The 17,437-nt window shown below is 40.8% G+C and overlaps 1 protein-coding gene across 5 annotated transcripts in view; it reads right to left on the reverse strand.

The window, feature by feature from the left end:
• Positions 1 to 17,437, reverse strand: part of Msp300 (Muscle-specific protein 300 kDa) — a 232,527-nt gene that overhangs the window by 21,005 nt on the left and 194,085 nt on the right. For all 5 annotated transcript variants that reach the window (XM_076409219.1, XM_076409220.1, XM_076409217.1 and 2 more), the window contains 3 exons: positions 16,450 to 16,623; positions 6,151 to 14,601; positions 5,139 to 6,095 (listed from right to left, as the gene is read on the reverse strand). In XM_076409219.1, coding sequence (XP_076265334.1) covers positions 5,139 to 6,095; positions 6,151 to 14,601; positions 16,450 to 16,623 — 9,582 coding nt within the window. The remainder of the gene's footprint in view (positions 1 to 5,138; positions 6,096 to 6,150; positions 14,602 to 16,449; positions 16,624 to 17,437) is intronic.

Genomic DNA, 17,437 nt, shown 5'->3' on the forward strand with positions numbered 1-17,437 from the left:
AAACATTACCATGGCAATTTTTATAAAGGTACCAAAAAAAATTAATCACTCCAAGAATAGTCATATATTTGTTCAATTTATTTCTTCATAACTTCAGAGATATCAAATATAATTTGGGGAAAACTGTACAGTCGATGGTCTCTGTCAGTAAAATTTAAATTACTTTATCTAAAGCAACATTAGTATAACACCGCTTGGTTCTGGCACTGGCACACTGGGCACGACATAGTTTACACACACAAAAAAACATAATAGGCACTGAATTTGTGTAAAAAAAAACATCAAAATGAATTCAACCTGCATATTACAACTAAATTAAAAAATGTGTTACTACAATTAAGTTATATGCATCATAAATAGATTAAAAACGTTTCTTTTTTGCAAACATTTTGTTTTTCCGCGCAGTCGGAATTTCACAAAAAATCCTTTAAAATTAATTCTGATTTTTAAGATTTAAACTGGGCTTGAAACGAGCCCATTTATAATGAAGAATTGCCCTACAAATAATATCAAAAATACCACAAAAATTACCTTTTCTGTATTATCCTTTTATGTAAGTCCCTTTTTCGATCGCACAAGTTTAATTCCAAAAATTTGAAATGTAAATCGGCCAGATATTAATATTCAAAAATTAACGACAACGAGCAACAACGTTCGAGTTCAACATCGCGACCGTATCGCGCCACACTCGCTTCAACACTGATTAAAAAGACTTGAAACATGGGCCGGGGACGGACCGCACGACACTCACGGTTTTGAGGAAAAAAATCAGTGTACTGAGTGTAAATATCCGTGTTCGAAGTAAATCTGGAACGGTTTTACGGCGGGAATTCACTATTCACTACAGCTCTATGAGTAGAAGTTAGTGATATCTGTGTAGTTTTCCAAATAATGAAGAAAAATTATAACAATATAACTAAATAAAAATCAGGATAACAACTAACGATAAACACAAGACCAAATAACTTTAATATCACGACTGATACAAAAAAAAAAATGTAAATAACTTAAAATAGACCAAACAATAAAAAGAGAAACATACCTTTTATTATTAGTACACATATCACATTCATCAATTACCACCAAAAATATATTGAAATATAACTGAAACTTATATTAATATATTCAAGATAATTACACGAACAAGTGTACACACTAAATCCATCGATCTACGCCCCACCGTGTTCGCTACAACACTGAATCGAGGAGGACCGGGGACCAGAAAGAACACTGTGTGGTGCGGATTGCACGACGCGCGCTCTCGCAATTTCCGAAATTATCTACGGAACTGATTGATTTCGGATTGTTGGTAGTCATTTTTTACCAGAACTCGCACTAAATAAACATTCTAATGGTACGATGGTATACAAACAACCGTTAAAAGTCTTTGTGTGGTGCAGGTAATGAATCGATGTATTCCTAACGGTTTTATGGTTTTACGGTCGTTCTTTTCGTTTAAAACTGCAACAAGAAGAAGGAAAACGACGTATCGTACCGGATCCTAATTGATTTGTTTTTCGAATACAGTGGCCCGAGTTCTGTCATTACTGTCTTGTTTGAACAATGTATTTGCATCATCGGTACTATTTACTGTACACTTTGTAAAACATCCGATAATAGCATTAAATTTTTATTTCTATTCATTGGCATGGAATGAAGACGAATTGCACGATGTCGGAGATAACAGATTGCACGATAGGTACAATATTTGCCTTCCATATTTTTAATATATTTTGAAAATGACAAATATAAATGTAAACAATTTAACCTAACTGTTAAATTCGATGGTTTTGACATTTCCCTACATGAAATGAAACACATTTCGACCTAACATTGTCCATATAGACGCCAATAATGCTAATAATTTATCTTTTAAATACTTTTCATGTTCAAATTCAAGAATTCTGATACCGAAGCTCCTCAAAATGCTTTTAGAAACTTACGGGGATACTCATTTGTGGATTTTTAATTTAAATATATGGTGGAATCAGCAAAGCCTAGTATAATACGAGCTCCTAAAACCGAACGAAAGTGTTTCTATAGATGTCATGTTGTTACAAGTGTTGTGAAGGATGATACACTGTTGGAAAGTTCTGCTCGAATAGAAAATTCTGTAACACCTAGCGTACTTGCCAGAAAAAACACGAAAAAGTTGTAGATGATGTAATATATTTTGATTATTATACATTGTATAGCAATTTTCCTCGATTTTTTTAAATGAAAAAATGAATAGAATACATGCAAGCATCTGATATAGTAAAATTGTGATTTAAATATTTGTGAAATTTGTTTTGGGAATGAGATATTCTCAATATATGATATAATACATCGGATTATTCTCTAATATTGTCAAACAAAGGAATTAATGTTCATTTTACTTACTGACCAATTTGTACTAATTTCGAGTTCAAAAAAGTCGGTCATTATTAAACCAAATGATAAGGTAACGAGGATTGCACGTATAGTTATAAATTTTAAGAAAAGGAAACTAATATGATAAAAAAAATGTTATCAGCAGGAAAGGCCTATGGTCCCCTTAAATCTCGGGCGTGAAGTTCTTAACAAACAGGAAGATAAACCTTATTCTCACCAGAAAAACGACAGAACCGACGCTGAACAGGAAGTACGGAAAAAGAATGGGAAGTAACGGATTGCACGGTACGTGGGACACGATTACAATAATAGACCACGTAAATTGCATTGAATCCGTCAAACCTTGCTGATTTCGCCACCTTTACAATTGGGTATTGAAAGGAAATGAGGGCATGAAATATATTAAAGATAATCGGTGGGTTTCATTCATAATTTCAGAACAGTGTTTTATTCATAACCACCGTTCCAATGAAGAAACGGAAAACAATTTTTTAAACTATTTTTTTCGGGATTATTCCATATTTTCTCTTCATATAAGCCTTCCTTGAGCTTCCACAAATATTTCAAAACCAACGTTATCCTAATCGGTCCAGCCGTTCTCGAGTTTTAGCGAGACTAACGAATATCAATTCACTTTGACGTCGTTTTTTTCGTCGTTTTTAATCCACTTGAAGAAAGGAGCAGGTTCTATGTTCCAGTATATATAGTCTATTCAAAGTTTCTTTAGTAATGTCTCATGGATATTTGTGACGTCGAAACATTGCAATGTTGCCGCATCAATTCTGAGTTTTAGTTCAGTTTGGCTTTGATATATAAAAAAAATCTAACGTAAATAAAATAATTAAAAAAAAACGTTATCAAATATAGTTTATTTTAACATTATAGTATATCTAAAAACTACAGTTAATTATACAGCCACAATAATTTATAGGTTGTCCTATGTCCGGTTGTCAGATGTACGCTAAATTATTCAAAATATTAATTATAATTACTATAGGTTATAAACAGGCAAACATTATTTTAGCCCTTTGATTATTTTGATAAATTGTAAGTCGCTCCGTAATATATCATATTACCTTGCTTGAAAATGCCGAAAAAATACATATTCAGGGTCACAAATTTATTGCGGTTTTAATAGGTTATTTCGAAAAGGAACGAGATAATCGGGACCCACTTTTGTCGGAAAATTCCGTTAGAGAGGTAATTATTGGTAATATTAAATAATATAAGTCCCTACAATTTTATTGAAAATGTTTTTAGCGGGTTGTTGCCGGGCTAAATATTAGTGTGGGTACCGTGAATAACATCGCTTACAAAATGAAGAATAATACGTTAGATTCACCCAAGAAAACCCGTCTACATACAAAGTGGGTGACAAATCTTGACCTTGATATTGGCTCTATTCCAGACCAAATATACCAAATGTATAAGAACAGTAAGTACACAAACTATTTTATCGATATAAATATAATTTAATAAAATTAATTTAAAGAAAATTGTCTATCTGGAAAGTATACATAAAAAAGTTAGGGACATGCAGTTTTTTGAGGGATGTAAGACATCCTTTTAAACACTCTTACAGGGCATAGGGCTTAATTGGTGTAAAGATAACCCTTGGAGAGATTTAGTAGAACTTCCAGACATTGCCTTAAAAAGAATTAAATTTTTAAAGGCATAAAATAAGACCAAGGAAGATAAACAATTTGAATTTGTGTATCTTGATGAAACTTGAACATTTCAAAACGGTTCAACGGTTCAAAGCGGTGGCACTCTTGGCAAGACAGTAACAAAAAAGTGTAAAGACAACAAAAATTGATGGAAAAAGGTAAAAGTTACAATAGCATTCGATTAGGTTTTGTTGATCATTATATTTATTGATAATTAACTGCAGATATATTGCTGATCGAGAAGGATATTCCATCAAAAACTGTTTGGTTATGTGGAAGGAAGCATTGTCAACCATAGCACAGTTTCAGTTTGGATGAACTCGATAAGTCATACACAGGAATTAATTGATAAATGATGGAATCGTGAACATGTTTTAGACAGATTAGAAATTAACAGTTTAGTGATTAAATTGGACAGTGAGTCGGAAAGTGAAAGAAAAGTAAGTAAGAAAAGTGTAAAAGAAAGGAAAGTGAAAGAAAGACTGAAGGAAACTTTCAGAATATATGATAATGCTGTGTAATGCTGGAAACTTCTGACCGAGTGATGAGAGTGGAAACAACTAAAGGTATGCACGTAATTAATTAAATAAGGATTAGGCCTCCAGGAGGACACCACTACATAAAAAACGCGCCTAGAAAGTCTACCTCATGGGTGGTGTAGAGAAGAGTTCAATGTAAACAAAACAAATCTAACCTACAAACTATATTACCTGTGTTCTTAATTTTAGTTTTAAGTCATTCGATAATATATGTATTAGATGTACTATAATGTTAAAATAAATTATATTTGATAACATTTTTGTTCAATTATTTTATTTAGATTAGAATTTTCTTGTATGTCAAAGCTAAACTGAACCAAAACTTGATGAGTTGATGCGGCAACATTGCAATGTCTCGACGTCACAAATATCCATGACGCATTACTAAAAAAACTTTGAATAGACTGTATATAGGTATATATTTTTTAACGTATGTTCGTCGATTTCTCCGTCAATTATGGACCAAAATTCTTTTTTTATATAGTAACGTGAAGGTATCAAATGCTTTTAAACGAATCTAATAGTATTTGTTGTTAAATAGTGAATCTTAAAAACTTACCTCGAGCCTTTCAGTTGCCTTCCTTAACCGTTCATAGTCTACGGTACCCTGAACGGTGAGCAGCTCGATCATGAAGTCTGCTTCTTGGACGCTCTGCTGTACGAGCTCCAGTTGACGTTCGAAACGCTGCCACAGGGTGAGTCGGCTCCTCAGCAAGGCCACGATCTGGCCGCAACGTTTCTCCAGAGCCGTGTGGTCGTCTTGGAGCTGCGAAATTTCCTTCTCCACCTTCAGGGGAGACACGGTGGCCCGCAGTCGCATGGGAAGGGTGTGTAGTAGTTGTCTGGCGCTCATCAGGTCTTGCCAGAGCGTAACCAGCTCCTCGCCAACCTCGAAACATTCCTGGATGGCCTTCTCGATGGTGTCGCTTCCCATTTTCTCGGTGCTTTCGCACTGGTCTAGGGTCTTGTCCAGTTCGGAATGCTTCCTGCGAACTCGAGCCAGGGCTTTCTGGATGTTGTGCAGACGCTCGTTAACCAACAAGCCTCCCTGTAGCTCCTCCGATATAATGGTCTCCAATCGCTTGGACAACGACAACAGATTACCAACTTTGTCGGACTCATTGGCGGAAAGCAATCCGAGTTTCCCTAATTCGTTCTGGATAGTTTCCAGTCTCGATGACATAATCTGTAATCTCTCGATGTACAAACTGAGCTCCTCCTCCGTCTTGATCACTCCACCCAAGCTGTCGATGTCATGCTTCAGTTCTTGCAGTTCTTGTTCGAGGAGGTTGAGTTTGTCGTTCACCGGTATATCCGGCGCCGATATGGTGCTGATAATAGAAGAGTGGATGTCGTTGATCTTATCGGTAACCTTCAGCCATTCGGCTTGAAGCTCCGAATGGAACTTTCGCTGAAGCATCTCGTCGGATACCGGCACGATCTGCAACGACTTCTCCAGCGCTCTGGTGGAGTTCTGACGGGCTGAATTGTGAACTTCATGCTGGGCCTTCAGTTCCTGCAATAAAAAGTTAATTTAGATAAGGGAATCGGTTAATTTTCTTCGTTCTTACCCAGAATTGTTTGATGTGTCCTCTAGGTCCGGTCGGTATCTCCATCTTCTTCAGTTGTAGCTGGACTTCTTTCAACCATCCCTCGACCTTATCGCTCAACATGTTATAGATGCTCCAGGATTCACCGAAGGATATCAATCTAGTGAGGTTGGTCTGGACGTCTTCCTGGAGCCTAGTGATGATCTCCAGGGATTCGGAATAGGTCTGTTCCAGACCGGAACAGATCACCAGTTCTTGAAGTTTCAGGGCCACGTTGTGTAGATGGAGTAACTTGGCGTGGTGGTGGGCGATGTCCGACGCCAACGAGTTGCAGAGATCGATGTATCTGTCATAGTCCGACGACGTCACGCTGGTCAGGTCGGGAATGCGTTGCTGGGCGACCTGTAACCATCGCGTCTCCTCTCGCGTGCCTTGTTCCAGGACGGTCCACCGAGAGGCCGCCAGGGACATTACCTGGAATCTTCCGGTGGACTTGTCCAGGATCAGCTTGGCTCGTTCGTATAGGTCTTGGTGCAGTTGCGAATGGATGGCCCTGGTTTCGGAGTCCAAGTTCTCCTCCAGGGACTCGAGGATCGCGCGACAGTGGCTCAGGTTCACGAAGAACTTGCGGTGGTTCTGCATCTCGTCCTCCAGGTGTTCCAGGTTCTTCACCGACACCGGGCTCTCGACCAGGGCCTCGGCGATCTCGATGATCTGGCTGAAATCCTTCAGGGTCTGTTCGTAGTCGTCGGCCAGCGACAGGAACTGCAGCGCTTTCTCTCGTTCGATGCTGATCTGTTGTTCCAGCTGTTTGGTTTGGTCGTGGTTGGTGTAGACCTCGTTGGGCAATTGCCGACCGGGAAAGTCTCTCAGTAGACACTTGGCCGTGGCGGTCAAGTGGACCGCCTTCAGCATATTGCTCCTGTTTTCGGCCTCCAGCTCCTCGAGCTCGTTGAGCTTGGTTTGCGGAGCAGCATCGGACTCTTTCAGATCACTTAACTGGCGCCTTAACTTATGCACCTTCTGACTGACGCTGGACACGCCGTTGATGAATTCCTCCCATCGTTTCAGGTCACCAGACGCTAACTGTTCATTCTCTTCGGTGACCTCCTCAATTATTCTCACCTGTTGCTGCAAAGAGTCGATGTAGCTTCTCATTCTCAGTCGATCCTCCTCGTTGTAGATAGGATCGGCTTGTTGTAGTACCAACTGGAGCTCGTCAACTTTCTCTTCGATGTTAACAATTTCATCCTTCAGGTGGTTGAATTCTTCGACACGTTCTCTCGACGGACCATCGGCGGTTTGCTGTCTATTCACGTAAATCCTATACTCGATCGTCTCCAACCAGGTGGTGATGGTCTCCACCGTGGTGATGACGGTTTGCTGGATCATGCTGGCATCCTTTTTCTCGACAGCTTCCTTGAGGACCTTCAGGCTCTCCTGGATGTTGTTGTTCCGTTGTTCCACACTGACGTCCACTATGATCTCGTTCAAGGTTGCCAGATAAAGGACGTTGCTCAGGTGGGTGGTTTTATTAGCGTTTTTCAGATTCTTGACCCTTTCCAGGGATTGCGCTTGGTTCCATTTGATGTTGACCTCGTCAAATGATGCCGGTCCTTGTTCCCTGATGGTATGCTCCGTTGGTCTACTCCACGTGCTGGTGGTATAATCTGGAGGCGATAAAGGAGAATCTGAAGCGGGAGTTAGAGGGACGTCCGTGATTATGGACGGAGCCTCCACTTCCTCGATGGTCACGGTGCTCGCGTATTTTCCTTTTGTTCTGGCTTTAACAGATGGTTTTATTTTCGGTTCTTCGACTTGAGCAAGTGGTTCTGGTTCGGTTTCTCTTACCGGAAGACTCTCGGTCGGTAAAGGTACTTGTGTCGCTGTAATATCTAAGGATACGGTATCTTGAATTTCCGGTTCTGGTTTTCCAACCAATTTTATTTCACAAGTTTTGTCTTTGGACACATCTTCAGGTAATAGTTTTTCAACTATGGTTTCCTCAAGCGTTAACGATCCAGATAACTCTGGTGCAGTTACACCTATAGTATCTTGTCTTTGAACATCTTTTTCTGTAATACTTTCAGATGCAATTTCTGGCTTTTGAACTTCTTCCACTTTGGGTTTCTGAGGCGCTATATCTTCAGATGATTGTTTTTCGTGTTTGTGAATCTCTCGTCTAGGGAGGTCCTCAAGTTTGACTGGTTGGTCGTTAATGATTATAACCTCTTGTGGTTCACTGACGTCGCCACCTACAACGGTCTGGTGTTCTTGTTCTTTGGTTAAAAATTCGACCGTTGTTGTTATGTGTGGTTTCACTCGTGGAGTTTCTGAAGTTCCCGGAAGTAGTTCTGGTTCTGGTGTGTGTTCTTTGAGCTCTGTTTCAGTTAATATGGACTCGACTGTGAATGCTGTCTGAGGTTTTGCGCTGTCTTGGTCTTCAATAACGGTGTAAGTGTCTTGTGTGATTACCTCAATGCCCTGAGGAATATTCTTCGAAATATTTATGTTCACAGTGACTTCTGTATCATCTTCAGGAGAGGTAACAGCTTCTGATATAACTGGTTGGACGTCCTTTTGGTCTTTGATTAGTTTGATCTTTTCCTCGTCAATGTCAGTGAACACCTTCGAGGTCACCTCGGCTACCACTTCTTCGATGGGCTCGTGAGCTTGCTCTTCGGAGATGGACTTGACGTCTCTAGTCAGTTCACGGAAACTCAAGCCTTTCTTGGTGATATCGGAGAAGGTCAGGTTATGTTTGGGTACGTCAAAACCGGACGCTTGTCTGTGGAACACCGAAAATAGGTTCTTCTCTTTATCTTCAGTGGTTTCCTCGGCTTTGGGTTTCTTGCTCTTTCTGCGCTTCCTCCGTTTCTTTTTGTCTTCTCCCTGTCTTTCTGAATCCAGGAATGTTATGGTTTGATTTCCAATTTCCGCTCCTTGGACATCGACTTCTACATCGAATTCCCCTGGAGAGTAGTCGCTGGCTGAATCCACTGATTCTTCTGGCTGAGACGGTTCTCTGCTTGGTTCCGTTAATTCGGCTACTTCGGATAAGGAGATGGCTTCCGAACTGTCGGTGGGTACAGTGAGAATGGCCTGGACTTGCACCTCGTACTCTTCGCTACTGCTCTTGGTTGGTGTTGGCGTTGGAGTCGGTGGAAGTTCACCGATCTGGTGAATGATCACCGGACTGGTTTGGACGATGGTCTCGGATGTTTCCACAGTTTCTTTCATTTCCGGAATGGGAGAAACAACGGGCGATTTAACTGGTGATGTCTGGGTGACGTTCTCGCTGGTTGTAATAGTAGTTATTTCTGTTATTTGTTGAGGCATCACCACGGGTTGTGGCTGCACCTGTTCGGGTTCTGGGGATGTTTGAATGGAGAGTTCGGTAACTGATGGTTCGGCTTGAGTCGCGATTTCAGCAGATGCGATCGGTTCTGGTGTCTTCGTCTGAACAGCATCCTCCGTGCTTTCGACTACGGTGGTTTGCATGGCGGACTCACTTCGATCGGGAATAGGATCTGGCGTCATGGTTTGGACCTGTTCGTCGATGACTTCCTGTCGTTCTGGCGTCACGGTTTGTACAGATAACTCGGCAGTTTCTTTCACGACTTCTGCCGTGATTTCAGGCGATTGAGGCTTCGATGTTTGCGTGGGACATTCGATACTCTCTGTCACGATTTGTGTGGAAGTCTCTTCAACGTCTGGACGGACGGAAACGTCGGCTTCAATGCAAACTATCTCTTCAGGCTGTGTAAAGGCTTCAGTAGTCTCCACTACTGTTTCCGGTGATGTTTGAGTGGACGCAGGTTCGGTTACTTGTTTATCGACGACTTCTCCCGATGCTGGTTGCTCAGGCGGTGGTGTAGTTTGGGAGACGGTTTCTTGAGTGATCACCGCCTCTATGACGGGGACGGTCTTCACGATTTCCGTGGCGATTTTCCTCGGAGACTCACTTTCCGGCCTACTAAGTACCTTTTCCTCCACTATTTTTACGGTCTCTAATTCGGATGGTGTCGAGATGGTTTGGTAGGAATCATTCGGCGATAGGATGGTTCCTTCTCGCGCCTCTAAGACGGGTTCCTCTACTTTTGGTTGGGGTTCAGCCACGACACTTTCTACTGGAGGTTCAACAGCCTCGACAACAGCTATTTCAGCCTCGGGTTCGGTAGTTTGCACATCTTCGCTGGCCTCTTCAATCACGTCTTCTTCAGTGGCACCCGGTTCCTCGGTATCATCGTCAACCTTCTTCTTGCCCTTCTTGCGTTTTTTCGACTTCTTCGTGGGTTCATCGATCTTAACCACTTTCTTTGCTTCTTCATCAGGCTCTGATTCTCCAATGGGCGTGGATTCGTACACCGATTGAGGAACATTCGACTCCTCGGATTCCTTAACTTTTACTTTCTGTCCTCGCCGTTTTTTCCTGCGTTTCTTCTTCTCTTGGTCACCTTCTTCGGGCATGCTTTCATCCACTGTCTTGTCCGCTTCGTATCCGGTGTCTCTGGCCTTTTCGGACTGTTCCTCGGAATCGCTGGCGGTCTCGAAAGGTTCCAGTGTTGGTTTGGGAGATTCTTCTGAGGGTAGAGAGTCGTCGGGAATGATGACGTCAGTAGATTCCGCTAGTGAGGTGTGAATTGATTCTTCTTTGGTTTCTGGTTCTTGTGTATCTTCTATGGTGCTCTCGCTGGATTGCTTGTGCTTCTTTTTCTTCTTACTGCCGCGGCCTCCGTGATCAATATCGCTGGGAGTAGAGACTTTCTCGTGTTCGCTTTCATCTTTGGATATGATCGGCGTAACGATGGGTTCGCTAGGAGTCTTAACGGTTTGTTCATCTAATTCCAATACGGGTGATTTCTTTGCGGGGCTGGATGGCTCCTCTCGTTTTGGTTCGAGTGGGATCTTAGGTATGTCTTGGTCCTTCTTGGGAACCTCTACTACGATAGGAGCAGGTTCCGTCAGAGCTAATTCAATTTCAACATTCTGTCTCTCACGATCTAGGAAATCCGAAATAGAACTCGTGTGTTCCACTGTCTGGGTTACCACGACAGGGCGTTGAGATTCTTGCAAAGATAAATCAATGGTGATATTGTCAGATGGTTGTTGGATGGTTGAAGCTTTAATTATTTCATGCTCTACAGACGAATTGGGTTCCAGAGTAACTGTTTTCTCGGTAACTACGGTAATTAAATCTTTGGGTTGGTACTCTTGGACTAAAGTCTGAGATGTTGCTGGAGGTTCCTGTGGAACTACTTGTAGTGGTTCGGAAGGTGATACAGAAGTTTCCTCCACTATTACACTCGATACTGGCTCTAGTTGTGCTTGGGTAAATTTAGCTTCAACAGTTTTGACAGTATCATCCCAAGTTTCCGGCACCAACGTCCTCTCTAATTGTATTTTAATGATATCTTCAGGTGGTTCCTTGTGCTGGACCAGTTCAACCGTAGATATTGCTGGTTCTTTGGTTGGTTCTACAGATTCTTCCTGAATAGGCACTTCTTGAAGAACGGATTCCTCTATAGTTACTGTTTGCGTTGGTACTGCAACGGTCGTTGATTCTTTGGTTGTTTCTATAATTTTTTGTGATACTGGTGTTGGTTCAGTAGGTCTTGGCTGGCTTGGAATTAGATCAGTTTCCGAAGTTTTTTCTACAACGATGGTGGGTTTTTGTTCGAGGAACTCTACCTCAGATACATGCAGTCGCTCACCCGACAAGAAGTCTTGAATAATATCGGTACCAGCTTGACGAGAAACCTCATATTTACACACGTCTTCAAAAGATGGAGCCGTTGGACTAGATAATTGGTCTTTATATTCAATTGTGGTTGGCTCCTTAGTAGTCTTGATTTCAGTCACGATTTCTTCAGGTTCACGTTCGGGAAGTGTTGGTTGTTCTAATTTTTCAGGAACTTCAGGTTCTATTTCTTGAATGGATGGTACTGTTTCTGGTTCCGTAATTTTCACTATATCCGCTTGATCTGGTGTATCCAGTGTAGTAATTTTAGTAACGATTTCTTCACGAACAGTTGATTTTTCTACAGTTTCAACAGGTGTTGTTTCCGTTTTAATTACGATTGGGGATGCTTGTTTTGATTTAATGGATATTTCTTGGACTAATTCTTTTGGTGTGTCTGGTGTTTCTTGAAAAACTGTACGGGATTCAGAAACTTTTGGTTTTGTAGATGTTTTTTGGATAATTGTTTCTTCATAAGTCGCAGTTAGAGGTTCTTCGATTTTTTCTGGTGTTTCTGATGGTGTTACTGGTGATTTAGTAGGAATATCTTCAACAACAGATTCTTCTAAAGTGACTTGTGTTGTTGACTCTTTTGTTGTTTCTGGTACTTTTGATATCTGAGCGATATCTTCGACTTGTACGGGTGTTGGTACAGGTTCTGTTGGTGCTGATGATTCAACTTTAACAATAGAAAGAAACTCGTCAACAATTATTACTGGAGGAGGCTCGTCACTTGGAGCTTTTTTACTCTTCTTCTTCTTGTCTTTTTTAGATTTGTGTGCTGGTTCAGCTGTAGGTGCTTCCTCAATTTTACTACTGTCAGGTGACGGGCTAGCGACTTGTTTCTCTTGTTCAATGAATTGCTGAGTAATCGAGGAACTTGAGACTGATTCTACATGCTTTTGAGTGGTATCTAGTGCGGTGTCATGCTGCTCTACTATTGGCTGAGTTTCCACATACCTTTGTTCTGGTTCTTTTTGTTCGGGGGCCTCCTCGACTTGAGGCTCCGGCTTGGTTTCGTCCGTTTCGGATTTGATGTCTTGCGGTATGTTTTCTACTGGATTTCCTTGAGCATCTAAGACGATTGTGGTTGTTTTATGCGTCACGGTTACTCCAGGCTGTTGGCTGATCGGTTCTCCGAATTGTTGTTCTTGGACGACTCTTCCGTCTTCTGTCCGAACGACGTTGATACTGACTCTGGGTACTCCCTCCTCTGTGACCTCGACTTCTTCGGGTTCCTCGATGATCTCTTCCGTGACGTGCTCCTTGCCGTCGATGATGACCGTTTTCCTGACGATCCTGCGGGTCTTCCTGATGATTCTCCTCCTGACTTGTTGGACTACGGCTCGGACACTAGAGCTGGTTGTGTGTATTTGTGTGCCTTCCAGTGTGAGCTCGGCTTGATCTAAAGGTATCAGCTGTTTGTTGTCGACTAGAGTCACGTCGCCCTGGCGCAAGTTCAAGTCCTGCACGTTGATGATGTTCGGTTTGGACGCACCTTCAGTGACGGAGTAATGAATCTCGGGTTCGGATTGGAATTCTTTAACGTCCAGGTCCCCGCCGGGGGTACCCGACACTACTTTACCACCGTATTGTTTGGACGTGACAGTTTCCTTGCGGCCGTCGCCGCGGGCGACAGAAGTACTACTTTGCTCACCTTGTAGAGTGATCTGGGAGAATTGTTGAGTGACGGGAGGTCCCTCGCCTTCACTCAAAGTATGTAGAGTGGTGTATTGTTGCTGTTGCACCGACTGTTGTTGTCTGACGACGGTGCGGTGAAGTTTCTTGACGATGATCCTCTTGGTACCGTCAGCGTCGACGATGACCTCGGTGGTGGTCTCGTCAGGTTCCACGAACACCGTCTCGAAAGGCTGGTTGGGTTGAGCGTTGATGTTTAGCTCGGCTATACGCGTTTCAGACTCTGGCCTCTTTCGGTAGTTGGCCTCCACCAACAAATCGTCCGGTTCCTCGACTATAGGTTCGGAATCGGATACAGGCTTGGTGGCTATCTGGATAACATCCTCCTCGCCGGTGGTTCTCTTGGAGATGGTGATGGTTTCCTTCTTGGGAGTTGGTTCCATTTCGATGGAGGTCTCGGGTAGATGGGTTTGAATTTCCGCGTCTACTGGCTGGTTATAAGTGACAGGGAAGTCTTTGGTTGCTACCTCCTCTTGGACTGGCGCGGGCAGCGTCAAGCTTTCGCCGGTTTGAGTCTCGCTGTCGGCTATAGGCTGAGTGGATTTCTCCGCAGTGGCGAACTCCTCCACTTTGGCGGGTTTAGTTTCTTCCACTGGCATAGACGACGAGTCCAGGGTCGCTTCCAGCGATAGGTCGCTGGTTTGTGTGGCTTTGACTTTTTCTTCCCGAATTTTCACTAGTTCGGTGCGCAAGTATTCGATTCTGTTCACGATAAGAGTCTTTTGCTCGGTAAACACTACGAAGATGGCGTCCAACTGTTCGATTAATATCGTCACCAGCTGATGCAGTTCCGGATACCTCTTGAACTTGTTCAGGTCCTTGGTGAGGTGTTTTAATGTCCGTTCTTTCTCGGATAATTCCGATTTCAGTTCGTCGAACTGCCTGATGTAGTCCTCCGCCTGTCTCTCTTCGGTCGGGACGACGAAACTGTTGACAATCTCGACTGTATTCCTGATCCAAACTTCGATTTGTTCCAGAGACTCCTGGTAGCGGTGCAGCTCCTCCTGTCTCTTTCTCTGTACTGCTTGGGCGTTCTGAAATAGATTAAGAGTATAAATATCGGCTAAAAATAAGAAGGAGCGTTGTTAGCATTTGTCTACGTTTAAAATAAACCGGGTTGAATCGTCGTGCATATTCGACTTATCAAGATTAACTTCACAATATATTCAGAATATTCAGTACAAAATAGTTCAGTTATTAGCATATAAATAATTAAAACAAGTCTGTTAAATGATTATTTAAGAACGCATTAATTATTCGACTAAAAACCTTCGTTAAAAAAAGAATTATTAGGTCTGTAAATTAGTTTTAAGGGATTTTTTTATTTTGAAGCTTTATTATGAAAAATCGGTATAATCTATCTTATTCAAAGTATTGTGCATCGATAGCCGCTACTTTTTCCAATATTTCAGGAAATTCCATTTCAAAGTAACGATGTATTTTTTGATGTATCTTACTCAGATAGGTCATGAGTCATATGTCAGAATAATCAATAATCAGAAGAAGCAAGGTCTGGAGAATACGGCGGGTGGAATAGCGCTTGTCATTTTAATTTTTCGAGGTATGTTTTTACTGTTTTTTCCAACATGTCGAGCGTTGTAGTGTTGAAGAATAACATTGTTGTGACTTTGTTGGTATTCCAGTAATTTTTGCGCTGTGTTCGGTTTAAAGGCATCATTTGTGGTCGAACCAGAACACTCCTTGTCTTCGGTGTTCAAATTACCACTTTTAAAACGTCGAAATCTGCATTTTTCTTCATATTGAAGTAAAAAACTAAAACTTCCATTGAAAACATTTCGACGAAATGACATATACTGAAAAGTGGAGCTAAATTAATTTATAGGCCTGATATATAAATAATTGTTTAAAAATGAATTAACTTACTAATAAATTAATTAGAATATATCTGAAAGTACGGCGAATATACCCAGATAACAAAAACATGTCATCATATGTATGTTTGGATGTTTCAAAAGTGGTTTGGACAAAGTTTGAAGACATGAAATCTTGGAAGTGGTGGAATTAAAATAAAAAACGGTCGCTATACAAACAGATGGACGACAGTATGAGGTCCGACCGACCACATGTGATTCCACGAATTCAGGAAAACCACATAAAAACCAAGTGTCACTTCATTCACGGTTTCGCAAGACATCACTTTTTCTGGTTATCAGTTGTTTCTATTTTTGGTATGTGAAATTGAAATATTGCCAGAGTGATGGAAAAAAGTAGTGACCAACGACAGAGTAATTTGCATCAGTAAACCAATAAATGTTAGATTCTTGCACGCATTTACATCAGTATTTATTGGTGAAACTGAGAAGTATTAATATAAATAACTACTGAAGAACTTAATTGTTGAATTCATGAAATAGCAGTTTTCCATTTAGTATTATTGAATTAACAGACGCTAATCATGGAAGTCCATCAAACACTTTTAGAAACTTATGGTGACATACATCGTCGTATCCCAATTGTCGGTTTTGACAATTGGGATATAATGACCACTAGCATTTTAATATCAATGTTAAAAACCTTGCTCAAACTTTGTATTATTTTTCAGACAGCTTGGGTGTTAATTAGTCAACTGTTTCCAGGTATGTATATGCGATGACAAAGATCGGAAAGAAGGAAAATGGCTCCGGATCACACGAATTCATGTTACTTCTAACCGATTCAAAGGTCAAAAGAAGAGTTTTCTGTCCACTACTATGGTAATTATAAGCTCAAAAAGTCATGAGTTAGTTCAGCAAAGCCATACATATGGACGCCGAAGTGGAATACTTATAGCAACTAAAACCGAATGAAACTGTTAGTGCAGATGTTTATCGACTTAAATTGAACTAATTCAAGGTATTGTTGTTGTTCAAGGTATAACTTACCGAAACAACTATTCTGCCATTTTCTGCTTGCGATAACAGGGTGGCTATCCTGGTGCGGATTCCTGCTAGGTGAGCGGACAGCTCCCTGGTCTCATTGTCGCAGGATAGTTTCAGAACGAGGCCTTCGAGACGAATAGCTTCAGTCGCATATTTTCTCAGTTCAGCAGTAACAACCTTTGGGAAAAAAGCAAACAGTTGATAGATAAGTATGTTTGGTTGGCGGTCAGTAATAGAAATGATCGGAATATTCGCGATAGAGAACGAAAATCAACGATGCCACATCTGATTGGCATATAACAGATGGTTTAAATATATTTTTTTGAAACTAATTTCAATCAAAATTTCGTGTTGTTAGACCCGTCTTCGGTCATTGATACGGTAATAATAGGCGTTTTTATAATAATAACATCTAGAATTTACCTTAGCGAACTTCGCTATTAATATTCAATAAAGATAAAGCGTTATTTATTACAGATAAGTCACAGTTTGGCAATTTAAAAAATAAGGATATAAATAGAAATTTGTCAATGATATACTACTGCACGAGACGCTATTATTGTTGTTAAGTAATATGTAGCCTCGTTATTTAAACAAATTTCGGAGATACAATATTGTGCCAAAATATATTTTTATCAGTCAAAAACAAGATAGCGTGTTTTGTCACATTACATTTTATATATTTTAAAAAGCTTTTAAAGAACTATTTAAGTAAATAAATCTAGTTTATTACGTTGATATTTTCAAATAATATGGAATGATTACAATATATTAATATACGTTTTTCCAAGCCCACTTGACATAGGTCGTATCCAATTATATTAGTGAGTGTTATATAATAAAACAGATGAACGTCATTTTTTAATTTGTCTTATGTATAAATTTCGATTAAAAATGTCGTTGAAGTTGCCAGAACCGTTCTCTATACTGACCTGATTTTATTTTGTTAGTTAATCTTGATTTTTTACAATGGACAATAAAATGTGAAGAT

Source organism: Rhynchophorus ferrugineus, unplaced genomic scaffold, assembly GCF_030347505.1.
Source record: "Rhynchophorus ferrugineus isolate W39M unplaced genomic scaffold, kcgeb_rfMv2 rfM7, whole genome shotgun sequence".
Classification (NCBI taxonomy): Eukaryota; Metazoa; Arthropoda; class Insecta; order Coleoptera; family Curculionidae; genus Rhynchophorus; species Rhynchophorus ferrugineus.